General features: G+C 41.4%; 1 protein-coding gene across 1 annotated transcript in view; it reads right to left on the bottom strand.

Moving 5' to 3' along the window:
* Nucleotides 1-15,150, bottom strand: part of MYO16 (myosin XVI) — a 424,969-nt gene that overhangs the window by 313,963 nt on the left and 95,856 nt on the right. Inside the window, exon 5 of the mRNA XM_082675412.1 lies at nucleotides 6,196-6,304. Within this exon, the coding sequence (XP_082531538.1) occupies nucleotides 6,196-6,304 (109 nt within the window). The remainder of the gene's footprint in view (nucleotides 1-6,195; nucleotides 6,305-15,150) is intronic.

The raw sequence follows: 15,150 nt of genomic DNA on the forward strand, positions 1-15,150 counted from the left end.
TAATAATATTGTACCAATGTTAACTCTTAGTGTGGGTGAATACAGCACGGCTGTGTACATTTGTAATGCGAGGGGAATCTGCATGAAGGGTATCTGGGAGCTCTCTGTACTATTGTTGCAACTTTCCTTCAAATTATTTTTTAAAGGACGTTCCAAATGATGGTTTCATGACTCTTACTGTTAATAAGGAGAAATAAACTAAAATTGAGTGAAGACTGATAGCCCGGCTTCAATGAGGTGGGTGGTTTATGCAGAGAAGACTCAGTTCAGCTCACCTGCTTATACCTCTATCCAGTATATATTTCATCCTGAGCTTTCATGGTGGTGTAATCTCCATGGTAGCGTGTATCTCTGCATTTCTGCATCCCCTGTTCCTAACGTTGGCTCCTGGACATAATAGGTGTTTACTAAGGGGAAATAATCCACCTCATTCCAAGTGAAAGTAATAATAACGTCATAGTGAGATCAATGATGCTGATGGAGATGATTCTGCTGCTGCTGAGGAGATGACACCTGTCCCTCAGCAAGTGTCTGCTATGAGCCAGCCACACTTCGGAGCAATTTCTATCTCTTATCTGATTGAGTCCTTGCGACAAACATGGAGAGAGAGCAGTGGGCTAGAGCAAAAAGGCTGCAGTGATCCTCCTGGCTGTGCCTGGTCTGTGGCCGACCTCCCCAGGGTGACTCCTGGAGAGTGACTTAGCCTGACTGTCTGTATCCTCCGTCACTCAGGTAATACTACATATCCCAAAGGAACAAAGCTATGGGCAGCGTTTATAAGACCTGTCTGCGTGGCACAGCGCAGCACGGTGCCCATCGGCTGTCATGTCCCCCTAGAGCGCACCACGCCTGCCTCCCTGCATCCCTTGTTCTCCCAGCCTGTGTCTTGCACTTACTATTTGTGCCAGTGGGGGCAGGTAACTTATCCTCTGCCTCAGTTTCCTCATCTGCAAAAGAGGCTGACAGTTTATTTCACCAGCTGTCGTGAGAATGAGTCAGAACACATACAGCATATAAAACAGGATTTAGCTTGCAGGAAGCACTCAATGAAAGGGACCTGTCATTTCATTATCAGTCAGCCTTCTGGTACATGGATCACCTGCCACACATTCAGGAGTGTTTTTCTTTACAATAAGGAGGCAGGGAAAAACCAAACAAAATAAAGCCAAATGCAGTATTTGAATAGTGTAGCTTGTTTCAAACACTCAGTTCAAAGCAAACCCATTTTAGGTGAAACATGAATGAGAAACACCAAAGCCACATCTCAGCTTCCTCATCATCAGAAGCCATTGCAGAAGGACTAACAGATCTCCCTAATAGGCACGTTGGAGGTTTCTAAACAACCAGCTGAAACTGGCACTCTATTCCTATTTTTAGGATTATGGAATTTGACACGTGAGTCATATCTGGAAAACACTGTTTCTCAGATGTCAGTGTTCAATTTTGCATATGCTGAAGTAGCAGAAAAACCTAATGGCTGCCCTACTCTAAGGCCATATTATTTTAACTTTTATAATATTGTGTGTTTACTGAAGTGGTATGCATCTTTTAGAGAATTATTTAAACATGTAATTAAAATTGAGTGATAAAAAAAGAATAGGGCTCAAAGATGAAAGACACAAATTAAAAGAGATTAGCTGTCACTCATTTCAGACTCATGCACATTACAACATATTAGGTGGAAACAATCTATTTCTGGTGACTGTTGTGAAGATATGAGGGGAATATTATGACATTGTACCCCATTATTTTAAAACTTTATTTTGAATCAAATATGATACCGATTAAGATGTGAGTTTTAGATTTTTTCCGACATGTTCGGGGAAAAAAAACCCACAGATCTATTTTTGGTAAGACAATAGAATGGAAATTCCCTCACTTCTTGGTCAAATTTCTTAAGATGTTTCTGGAAAAAAGCCAAACAAGATGACTACAGCCCATAAGAAATCTATTATTTTGTAGTGGATAACGGGCCAATTCTCTCTTTCTGAAAAGAAGTTCAGTTTTATTTTCATACTGTTTCTTGAAAAAATTAATACATGCCCTGCTTAGATTTACTATTTTGAAAGGAATTTAGTAATTTTTTGTTTAATTTCGGACATAAGAAACCAATCATTTACCTGAAATGCACAAGTTATTACATGTGATACTAATTACTGCTACCTGATTACATTTGATTATATCAATAAATGTACATTAACATCTCAAGTCAATCTGAACCTTATCTTAACCTTCCTTAACTGACCCTCTCAAGGTAATATTGTTTTGTAACAATTCAGCGTTTCCTTTTCTCCATTATCCATCCTGTATCCGGGGTATTCTGTGCCGCTATCACAGATAATTTTATCACTATGCTATGACATGACCCACCCCATGGTTGTACCCTGGGGTTCCCTAAGCTCCGAGAATTGCATCTAATCTCAATTTTTGTCACTATGGGAAGCTTCCGAGGAGATCCAAGACTTGACGGGAAGCAAAAAAGTTAAGCAGGCTAATGATGAAAGTTGTTCTAGCAAAAGAGAAATAAACCAGTTTAAGCCAAAATGGTGTTGTAACCTCTACCGAATCCTGTTCCCCAACTCTGACCACAGGCTTAATGTGGGACTGTCCCAGGCAAATCGGGATCACTGTCACCCCAATAATGGGATGATTCTGAAGGGGTTGGTGACGGAACAGCATTTTGGAAGAACTTTGTTAAGCAGGAGAAACCTTCAAGGTCATTTGCAGACTGATGAATCTGGGAGTCTCTGAAAAATGCAGAGGGAGGGCTAAGTCTGGAGTTAAGAAGACCATTTTCCAAGGCTCTTCCAAAATAGAAAGACTGGGGTTTTAACTAGGGCAGTAATAGCGTGGCTGGTGAGATATGTGGACTTCTTAGAAAGATGTCAAGGAAAGAATCTGTAAGATTTGGTGACAATTCGACGTGAGGGATTCAGGAGAAGAAAAGTGATGTTCAGATACTCAGATTTCTGGGTGTAAAGGTAAAGAGAATACAGAGAGAGTGTGAAAGCACAACATGAAGGTCCACACTGGACACGTTATTTCAACTCGTCTGACATACAAGTCAAAGACACAAGACACGTAATGAAATTGCAGGTGCAATGCAGAAGGTCTTGAAAGATATCTAAGCTGCAAGAGTAACCCTGGGGTCAGGTAGCTGCTGAGGACACTAGGAAGAGGGGAAGATGACCAGGGACAGTGTGTAGAGAGAAGATGCTCAAAGACAAAGCCTTGCGAACAACCAACTACGTAAGTGGTGCCTCCAAAGGAAACTAAAAGAAGGGAGAAAAGCTATGGGAAGATCAGAGCAGGTGAGCCTTTTCATAGGAGAGTGTGATCAAGGTCACTGAACGTCACAGGGAGATGATGCAGGAGAGCAGAAAAGTGACAGCTGGATAGACAGCCGAGGGCAGAGGCAATCACCGTAGGGACGTGTCCAGATCGGTAGGGGAGGAAGCAGAACTTCAGTGGGCTCAGGAGAGGAAATTAGGAACTCAGAAGAATTATGAGCCCTTTTTCTCAAAGGATGGATTTGAAAGACAGGAGAAAGGGCCACGGGTGATGCTATATGAAGGGCAAAGTAAAAAGGGCTTGTTTTACTCTTCAGGGACTTGGAAACATAGACCTATATGTTGTTTTCCGTGGTGAGCATCTTTCCTGGACACCTTGAGCTCTCCCCGCAGCTCTCCCCTTTCTCTGCTGGCTCATTTAATAATCAGTGGCTTTCCTTGAACGCCAGCTGGCTTGTCGTGCACCGGAGATCTCATCTGCATCAGATGCTTGATCAGAACTCCTTGCTGTCTTGTTTTCCGGCCCAGGAAGCCCAGGCAGTGAGCTGAGGTTAATTGCCGCGACCAGGGGTACAGCGTATGCCGGCGGTGACAGTACAGTTAGAACCTGTGACCAGCGATTTTCCATGTAATCGGCGTGCTCGCTACCTGGCCTGTCTTCTCCCACATGTGTCCTCGTGTGACAGTGTGATAAGTACTCCGATCTGAAGCTGAACGATGCAGAGTGAGAATTCAAGGTTTTCCCCCGCCCAGTTAGAAGAACGCAGTGCACCAAGTAATGAAAATCCCATCTTGGAACGTTAGAAATTTCTAACAGTATCAGCCCATGCTGTCACAACCGATAACTCTAAAAGTGCACCAACGGGGCGGGGGAGGATGCAGAGAATAAATTGAATTAGACAGTATTTACTGGAACTACGGCAGCTGATCCAGATAAGGAGGAAGGATGTGGGCAGAAATGGAACCAGACTGTGAATGGGGTGAAAGAGGTGCAGAGGGATGAAAGGCAGAGGCCAGTGCAACAGCAGGGACAAATGGAAAACAGAATTAAAAATGTAAGAGATATTAAAGTGCCTTTGTTCTGGCAAACATGTATCTCACAAACGGATTGTGACAGCCATCGTCGTGACAGATTTTCTCCTAACCATTCAGAGTCAGTATCTCCTTCTCAATTTTTCCTTAACCTTTTTTTTCTTCTTTTTTTTTTTTTTTTTTTTGCGGTACCCGGGCCTCTTACTGTTGTGGTCTCTCCCGTTGTGGAGCACAGGCTCCGGACGCGCAGGCTCAGCGGCCATGGCTCACGGGCCCAGCCGCTCCGCGGCATGTGGGATCTTCCCGGACCGGGGCACGAACCCACGTCCCCTGCATCGGCAGGCGGACTCTCAACCACCGCGCCACCAGGGAAGCCCTCCTTAATCATTTTTAAATCAGCCTCTTAAAGGAATACACTTATTTTTCTTTATATGGAATAGTAACACTGCTCTTGCAAACACTCAGCGTTCCTAGCAAACAAAATGCCCCCATGAGTTGGAAATGTGAAGAAGTTCATTCTTTTGCAAAGAAAGATACTTAATTTTAGTTTCCAAAGGGAAAGATACATGACTGTAGCCATTACAAATTCAGAACAATGAGAACAGGAAACGATCCCACAGAACTGGCCCAGATAAATAAGACAGCCGCGTTCCTCACTCAGATTCAGAATCGCGCACTCCAAGTTAAGTTTTGCAAAGATCCAAATGATAACCTTCCCAGCAGTGGAACAACAAGTCACAGCTGACGAGATGCGAGAAAGCACTACGTCCCTCCTGTAGGAGTGGGTACCAGGGAGTGACTCTACCCCACGGCCTGTCACCCGGGGCCACGACTTGGTGACCCTCAGAACCACGGCACAGCTCACAGTTTCTCCAGTGAAGATGACATCGCTTACCTTGCTTTCAGAATTAATGAGACAAGTTTTTTTTAAGAATCCATGGCTGCTAAGCACTAATTATTATTGTTCTAAGCCCTCCTGAGAATAAACCTTTGGAGACAAGTGATCTGGAGCAGGTACAGAGCACAGAGAGCAAAGAGGCAGACGTGCAGGCTTTTCTTAGCGGCAAGAAGGACAGGGTCTCAGGCACGACATGCCTCTTAAATCGGTTGACCTTTTTCTCTGACAAAAGATCATACTTGAAGGAACTGGAATTTCTTTGGTGTTCTTTACACCTGAAGAGCTGAAAGAAAGAAAAATAAACGACGGGGCATACTCCCTTAGTTTAACGCCATATGGGGCTCAGGATTCCAAACGCCTCACACTTCGCCAAGGCTGAACTCACTCGTGAAATTATACCCTCAGGCTGTGCAATTAAACGTTCTTTGTCAGCGAACACATTTGGGGGCCCAGCCTCATAGTTTCAGCCGGCACCATGACCGTGGGGCTCTCTTCTGACAAGGGTTGAGTTTTCATGTGTCCCCAGGAGTGGATGTTGGGATGCTGTGCAAACTGCCCTTGACTTTGGTCCTCACTCACCTGAGTGGGATTCTTCGGAGGCAGGATGCTCCTAAGAGAATACACTTCACATGACCTTACGCTCATTAACTTAAAATTCAGTTGTGCTGCTTCCCTTCCCTTCCCCTCCCAGTGGAGAACAGATTATAATTACAAACCCAGTCCGGCTAATTATGGACTTTGGATGCCTGTTAAAATGTCCCTGCACGGTTGGTCTCCAGATTTCTGCCAGCTTGCAAAACTGCATTGACTAAACCAACTATGAAACGCTGCACAGAACAAGACCTCATTTCACACAATCGAGGGAAACGACGTCCGTCTGAAATCATGTAAGCACACCTAAAATATATACACTTAAATTCTACCGCCCTACCTCTTCTTCTATCTTTCTATGGTTTTTCCAAAGCATCTGCCTACCATTTTCATCCAGGTAGGTCAACAGGATGGAGCTCGATTCTGTCCCTTCCGTGGCATAGTCCAGTGGGATATTTCCATTGACGTCCTGGAGAAGGACATTAGCTCCAGCCTGTAAGTGAAACCGAACAAATTTAACATTATATATACCGTTAACATAGAAGGCAGATCCAAACTTTCATTTCTGTCTTATTGAGGAAACAGACCCAGAAAAGTTTACATTAGATACAGCCGGCAGGATCACATAGCAAATTGGAATTATTTTTTAAGACAAATTATATTACATACTTTGTGAGAAACTCTCATGGTCCAAAAAGGTTCAACTGACCCTTGACAGGCAAGACCCTAGCCGCCAGTACACTCCTCCCTACACCCCTTGCCAAACCCAGAGTACCCAATCCCTGGCTGCTAAACTGGGCACGCCTCTATGCTGGCTGCCCTAGACATGCCTGGTTGTCCTAACGCAACAGAAGTGGCCCTGCCTTCAGAGTCTGAACGGAGAACTCCTGTATGAACTTTGGTCTTCCCCAAACTATCCTGTTAAATCTTCAAGTTCCTTGCTTTCCACAGAAACTCATTTGAGAGCTGTTCTCACACGAGTCGTTTTAATAAAGGCTGAGCTAATGGCTTCTGGTTGGTTTTCCTCTTTCCAAAAACTGTTTTCCAACAAAAAGCATAATCTGTAGACATTAATGGATGGAACGTATTACATACGACTATCACACACCTTTTAGCTTCAAAGGGCTCTCCCTCAAGCACCTCTGAGCCCACCGCTTGACTCTTTGCGCATCCCAGCCTAAATACAATGATAGACGCGCTTTCATTCTTAAAAATGTAGTCACATCAATTGTCACCCTTGCTCTACATTCTTTAATGAGCTCCATAAAATTTATCAGGCAAGATTTCCCGTATGCCTCCTCCCAATAACCTGTCACTAAACTCAGGCCAAACAAATGAAAGTTTCACCCTATCTTCTTCCTGAATAGGAGTCTGTATTGCAATGTGGATACAGTTAATATGGTTCATATAATATCCAAATTCATAACTTTACATAAAAAGGAACATCACATTAATAGCTTTATATATTAAAATGTGGGGTTTTGCCGTGTGTGTGTGTGCGTGTGTGTGTGTGTGTGTGTGTGTGTGTGTATGTGTGTATCTATATACTGCTTTCCTATGCCTTAGCAAGTCTGCACAGGTTTTCCAAAAGACTGCTGTAATATAGTAAAAAGAAAATTAAGAAGGTCAAAGTGGTAGCATATTCCCTCCACGTAAGTTGTAGCGCTCACCTTACCATCCAGAGTGAACCACATTATATTTTCTAGAACCACATGAAGATACTTCTTTATTTGAACAGGTCAAGTTCGATATTTCAGATTTCCCTTACCTAAGGCAAACGTCATTATAAGGTCCTAAAGATTTCAGATTATCTTCCTAGTGCATTTCATTTCGTTTCAGTTATTCAGAGTTTGAAAAGAAGTTACTTGAGGCGATAGTCTTAAGTAGACTTTGCTGATGACTCCTTTCCTTTCGTCTCCAGCCAGGACAATAACGTTTTGCATATTTACCCAGCTTCACTGGTTCAAGAATCAATTAAGACACAGAACTACAGGGCATCCTTGCTGATTTCAACACTAAGAGGTGGGAGATAATCAGGTTACTCTTTTTTGCCAAGGCATAGACGTTTCAGAGAGAATCTTATCTATATCAAACATCTGGGCAGCAGATGACAGTGAATATAATTGAGTCACATATTATCAATAACAGCAAAAATAAACAGGCGAGCAACGGATGCCCAGGGAGAGGGGGCACTGGGGGAGAATATTTTCTAGTCTTTCAGGAGTAATGAGGCTCTTTCAAAGAGAGTGTGAAACTGAAATGCAGTGCTGAATATTTTAGTTGGGTTCATTCACTGAAATTTCAACCCATTAATCCCCCACTGGTCTGTGCTGCTGAATGACCAGGTGTTATTTCCTGTAGAGACCTTCCTGGGGGGGTCGGGAACTTCCCTAATCACAGATCACATCTCATTCCTCTTTGCATGCCCAAGGGTGCCTGGGACCTATTAGGCCCTAAAAACAATTGACTGAAACAAACTGAAAAATAAGCAAACGTTGAACTTAAACTAATTACTAAAAATTGAGGCAAAGAATTATGTTTTTCGTGATAATTATTTTTAACTAAATTTTCTGACATTCATTTTTAAGAGTATATACATGAAATTACAAAATCACTCTATGCATACTTAAGTTTCCTGCCTTCACTCTTTCTAGATGGATGACAATTGTGGGAGACTTTTTCTCCCTCTTTCCCCTTTCCATCAGTCCCTCCCTCCCTCCCCTCCCTCCCCTCCCCACTCCCTCCCACTCCCTCCCCCTCCCCCTCCCCTCCCTCCCCTCCCCCCTCCCTCCCCCCCTCCTTCCCTCCCTTTCTTTCTTTCCTTGCCACTGGACAAGGGTGAGACACCCCAGCTGCAGTGGCTCTACCCCCACCACTCAACTATCTGGTCTTAGTAGATGTCCCTAGAAGAGCTGATTCACGTGCCACAAAACATGTATCTACATGATCCCCTGAAAAAGCTGTATTTCTTGACTCAGAATTCTGAAATTGTACATACATATACAAAAACCCCATTGATAAGATTCATGGCTGATTATTACTCTTAGTCTGACTAACTCAGAAGGTAATGTGTTGTTAATGGGTCCCTCTGGAGCTAACACTAAGGCACGTCCTTCAGTTGTGGCTTCAAGAAAATAAATCACGTCGTGATTGGTTTCATCAGGGAAGTAAATGTTATATTATGCAAAAGCAAACTCCTCAAATGCTTTTGCAGTTGAGGCCTGCACAGTTCCTACTGGGAGCCCTGAATACATTTCCTTTCTCATTATGCAAGCTGGAAGGCCACCCCATCTCCAATTTGTCCTACACTCTGTGCCTGGAGTATTGGAAATAGAACTCAAATGCCTCATTCTTCTCAAGTAGGAATCTTATTTACTGCATGTCAGATGACATATGAACAAATAAATGCACATTTCCTGTAAATAAATATTTTATTAGTTTACATAGCAATTTAATGTCAATGAATAAACTTGCCAATTGTTTCATTTAGTAATAATTCCCCAGCACATTAAAACTGAAATTTTAATGACAGGTACCTGGTGGACTTTTAATAAGCAAATACCACTTTTTTAATATAAAACTTTATTGGAGTGTAATTGCTTCACAATACTGTGTTAGTTTCTGTTGTACAACAAAGTAAATCAGCCATATGCATACATATGTCCCCATATCCCCTCCCTCTTGAGCCTCCCTCCCACCCTCCCTATCCCACCCCTCTAGGTCATCACAAAGCACCGAGCTGATCTCCCTGTGCTATGCGCCTACTTCCCACTAGCTAACTATTTTACATTTGGTTGTGTATATATGTCGCTGCTACTCTCACAATATAATCCCTATCAAACTACCGATGGCATCTTTCACAGAATTAGAAAAAAAATTTTACAGTTCGCATGGAAACACCAAAGACCCTGAACAGCCAAAGCAATCTTGAGAAAGAAAAATGGAACTGGAGGAATCAGGCTCCCTGACTTCAAATTATACTACAAAGCTACAGTAATCAAGACAGTATGGTACTGACACAAAAACAGAAATATAGATCAATGGTACAAGACAGAAAGCCCAGAGATAGGCCCATGCACATATGGTCACCTAATTTATGACAAAAGAGGCAAGAATATACAATGGAGAAAAGACAGCCTCTACAATAAGTGGTGCTGGGAAAACTGGACAGCTACATGTAAAAGAATGAAATTAGAACACTACCTAACACTATACACACAAATACCACTTTTTATATGCAAATAATTTTAGTAACTTTTTATTTTGATATAACTTCAAGTTTACTCCAAGTTGCAAGAATAGTACAAAGAAGTCCTACATATCTGTTATGGGTTGAATTACACCCCCCCAAAAAGCAATGTTGAAGCCCTAACCCCTGGTACCTGTGAATGTGAACTTATTTGGAAATAGGACCACTGTTGATGAGAATAGCTAAGATGCAGTCATTTTGGAATAAAGTAAATGACAGGTGTCCTTACAGAAAGAGGGTTATTGGGGACAAGACACAGAGGATGAGACAGCCATGTGAGGATCGAGGCAGAGATTGCAGTGACACTGCCACAAGCCATTGAGTACCTGAGACCACCAAGAGCTCAAAGAGACACAGAAGGATGCTTTCCCATAAGTTTCAGAGGGAGCACGACCCTGCCAACACCTCGACTTTGGACCTCTGGCCTACAGAACTGTGAGACAACAAGTTGCTTGAAACCACCCAGTTTGCAGAACTGCATAATGGCAACGCTAGGAAACCCTTTACCCAACTTCACCAATTATTTACACTTTTCCCCTATTTTTGCTTTCTCTGTTTCTCTTATTTTTCCTGAATCTTGTAAAAGTGAGTCACAGGCACCAGGTCCCTTTACCCCTAAATATTTTAGTATGTACATCATGAAAACAAGGATATTCTTTTGCGTAAGAGTTATCAAAATCAGAAAGTCTGGCATCACTAAATTCCATTATATAAAGCACAGTCCACATCCAAGTTTCATTAATTTTTTCAATGACATCCTTGATCGCTATCACCCCGTGGCTCAGGACAGAATGAGGGGTTACCTGGGGCATTTTCTTTTCCTTTCTCTTTAGCCTTCTTCCACTTGAAACAGTTCTTCTGTCTTCTTCTTTAAGACCTTCTCTCATAGGTCCTTCCGATGAGATTTTTGGCAGGCAACCACAGAGGGGATATTGTGTTCTTCCCATGGTGACTTTTCATTTAAGGCCCACCCAGATCTCTCTCCCACCTCAAAATCCTTAATCACATTTGCAAAGTCGTTTCTGCCACGTAAGACTAAAGCATTTTTACAAAAAGGGAACAGTGCCTTTTTCTTCCAAAGGGTTCCTAACAGACTATGTTACTGTAAGTTATACATAATCTGCTTCTGGAAGTTGGATTTTACTCCTGTTAGTCAATTCTTCCCTATAATTAGTATAAATGAGGTTTTATTCTTAGTAAGATTTAAGGGACATTACATTGGTGATCTGACTGGAAGATGAAGATGGAGAGGGCTTTCTCCCTCGTCCTGGAATGAGTGACAACCATGGGAAAAATTTGCACACCAGGATCAGGGCAAGTGGTGTAACTATGATGTAAAGGTGAGAAGAGCATGTAGTAGAAAGTATATTGACTTTGGACCACAACCTGTATTTGAATCCTAGCTTTCCCATGAATATTGTTACCTCAGGAGGTTAGGGTGTCTGATCCAGTGGTATGTGGTCTTTGAAGAGTTTTTGTTTTTTAAATAAACGATATAGGCAGCTTGGGGAAAAAAAAAAAAAAGGTGCCAGAAGACTCTTGATGTTCCTTGATCCCGGTGGTGATGAAGGTAACTTTGATCACTTGGTTGAGTGATGTTTTTAGACTGTCAAGTTGCAGCTGAGAACCCATGGGTTCATACTGATATCAGTAACAAAATGAATCCCTGACTACAGGGGAGAAGAAAGCTCTTCCTTGTGATAGAACACCAACTGGTACATGTAGCAGGAATGATAAGGTTAGAATTTAGCATTCATTAGAGTAATAATTCAGATGAGAGTCACCAGGGGATGCTAAAACTATTGGAAATACTGGAGCATTGGAAAGGTCAAAGTTTGGGAGAATCGCTGATGAGGAATACAATATTTACAGTCTGCAAACACCCTGCCACAAAATATTCCATTTAAATATAAAAATGCTGGCATCAAACATGATAGGGAAAATAGAAAAATGTGAGTGGGTATTTGGTGCTTTTGAGTTGCAGAGAGTTTCTCTTCTTTTTTTAATTGAAGTAGAGTTGATTTACAATGTTGTGTTAACTTCTGCTGTACAGCAAAGTGACTCAGTTATACATTCTTTTTTATATTCTTGTTTATCCCAGGAGTTTCTCTTCTTTGAATAGGAAATTTTTGTACTCCTGTGCTAAGGTAAAGGTTATCCCAAACTAATATATAACACACACGCAATTATTTTAGGACAGAGAACATGCTATTGGCATCCTGTAAGCTTTTGTTTTAAGACACTGGGAATTGTATTGTGAGACCAGAGAGTGTCTCTAATCTCCCTCCATCTTCCAAGTGCCACGTCGTCTGGACCCCATCGTCCCTCCAACCCATTATTTCCACCGGCCTCTGGCTCACTGCCCTCCAGCCATACAGGCCTCCTTCCTGTCCCTCACGTAATGCCCGGCTCCCACTGACTTCACCTGCTGGTCCAGCTGCCTGGAACGCTTTCTCCCTTGGGCATCTTGAGATGGCTGTTCCTTTATAGCTTCTTCATCGAATCGCTGTTTAAAGGTCCCCATCCCCCAATACTTCATCACTTCACATCACCTTACTCTGTTCTAATTTTCTCACAGTGATGATTATGATCCAATGTCTTAAGCACACACATACGTACTTATTGACAATATCCCACACTAGGTTTCAAGCTCCATGAGAGAAAATACTTTGATATTTCTATATCTCCGGGATCTAATAAAGGCTCTATGTGCTCAGAAAACAATTATTAGTAAATAAATGAATGAATTATTAAAACTGTTAAATTATGTATTTATATATATTTTTTCTATTTATATATTTTTTTATTTTTATTTTATCACTGACAATTTGAAATGTTAGAACTTTCATTTTGTTTTTTGTTCTTATCAAAGTTTCATTTTGGACACTGAAATTTGAATTTCACATAATTTTCACAGATCACAAAATATTCTTCTTTTTTTTAAAATAAACTTTATTTTATTTTTTGGCCACACTGCGCGGCATGTGGGATCTTAGTTCCCTGACCAGGGAGCGAGCCAGTGCCCCCTGCAGTGGAAGCGTGGAGTCTTACTCACTGGACTCTTAGGGAAGTCCCTCTTCTTCTCTTGATATTTTCCACCATTTAAAAATGGAAATGTTAGCTTACAGGCCATCAAAACAGAGAGTGGGCCGGATTTGTCTCATGGGGCCTACCTAGTTTGCAGACCCTTGGAAAAGAATAAAATATAGAATGTCAAACACAGAAGAATACAAGCTCTCAAAATCTTGTTTAAAATTTGAGCTCCATTATTTGAATTTATTTTCTTTTTTTCCAGCTTTATTAAGATATAATTGGCATAGAACACTGTGTAATTTTAAGATGTACAACGTGATGATGTGATATAGGTATATATTGTAAAATTGTAACTTTTTAAAATTCACAGTTTTAATTCTAAGAAAAGCTATTGCTTAACACGTTCATGGCTACTGTATCCCTTTTCTAAATAATCTATTCAAGTGCTTCGGCTATTTAAAAATTGGGACTGTATTTTTGTTAATATTTTAAAGTGCTTATAATATTTTAGCACAAACTCTACGGAGGAAAGAGCAAAAATTGTAAAAACCAATCTATTGGCATAGTTACATATTCAGGCATAATAAACCATAAAAGGCTAATACAACTTAATTTGATTTTCATTATGTTTTTCGCAAATATAATCATCTGACACATTACATAAATTGTTTGATTTAAATTTGACTGCAAACTATATTGTAAAATACTTTGTACTATAATCCATACCCTATAAAATTTGGGGGTACATTTAGCTTATCACCTCCAAGAAACCAGTTAAAAATTGTCCCCACATTTTTCCAATTCATTTGATCAAAAATACCCTGTGTTTGGGAAATGCCATAATATTCACTGCTGAACTATTCATGGAGTCTCATATTAAATAAGAAAACTTTCTATCCTACAAGCAATGCACACTCAAAAGAAAGGGAAATATTTAGATAAAAACAAGAAACCTAAATGGGGTTTCTTACACAGAAGAAGTCTGTAAATTTGTACGTCTGTATTGTCCACTATTTTGCATTAATTAAGGTAAAAAGTTTGGTGAAACTATTACAAAATGGAACGTTAGAACACAGGGAGCTGCAACACAGGAACACAAAGGATGGGGAGGTGTGGGTTAGAGGTGGTGGAAAACGGGAGAAATGGGGGGAATCTGGCTTGGCCTCAGGGAAGGCTGGCTCTGAGTGCCGGGTTTCGGCTCACTGGTTTTGCGACCAAGGGCAAACCACCCAGTTCTGTCCTTCAGTTTGCAAAGTGGAGCCAACTCTTAGTCTATAATGTGTAGGAGAATTATCTTCAGTATAAGCCTATGCGGTACCCAGCCCAGGGCCAGGCACTCCACAAATGGTAGCTACCCTAATAATTAATTGGAAGAGGAAGAATATCTTATTATATATATTATTTGCAAAGACAACCATTAGATCACCCATCCTTCTCGGCAAGCACAGTTTTTAGCTAGGTTTAAGAATTAAAATCCGGAAAATGGGACAGAATGAAAAAATTGCGAAGACATAGGACCGTACAGCCCAGAGCTCTTTGAAATATTAAAGATGGCAGGTTTGGTTTGGTTGGATTTCTCTCTTGCACCCCGCTTACTTTTTTTTTTTTTTTTGAATTTATTTTTGGCTGTGTTGGGTCTTCGTTGCTGCGCACGGGCTTTCTCTAGTTGTGGCAAGCAGGGGCTACTCTTTGTTGCAGTGCGTCGGCTTCTCACTGTAGTGGCTTCTCTTGTTGCGGAGCACGGGCTCTAGGTGCGTGGGCTTCAGTAGCTGTGGCGTGCAGGCTCAGTAGTTGTGGCTTGTGGGCTCAGTAGTTGTGGCTCACGGGCTCTTCAAGGAATTCATGGAAAAGAGACTGACAAGTACGGGTTTCTGGTAACTGACTATACTGCTGAACTGCATGAATAAGCATTTTCAGAACTCTAATGGAAAACTGATGAATTCATAAAAGTGCTAACAAAAGATCAAGATGAAAAAAAATTAATTACATGGGACTGAGTGAACTGATGAGGATGATGATAATTTTTGTGACTTTCTGTTTGAAGTAAAAAAAAAAAA

The sequence above is a fragment of the Grampus griseus genome, assembly GCF_964374135.1.
Source record: "Grampus griseus genome assembly, chromosome: 18".
NCBI lineage: Eukaryota > Metazoa > Chordata > Mammalia > Artiodactyla > Delphinidae > Grampus > Grampus griseus.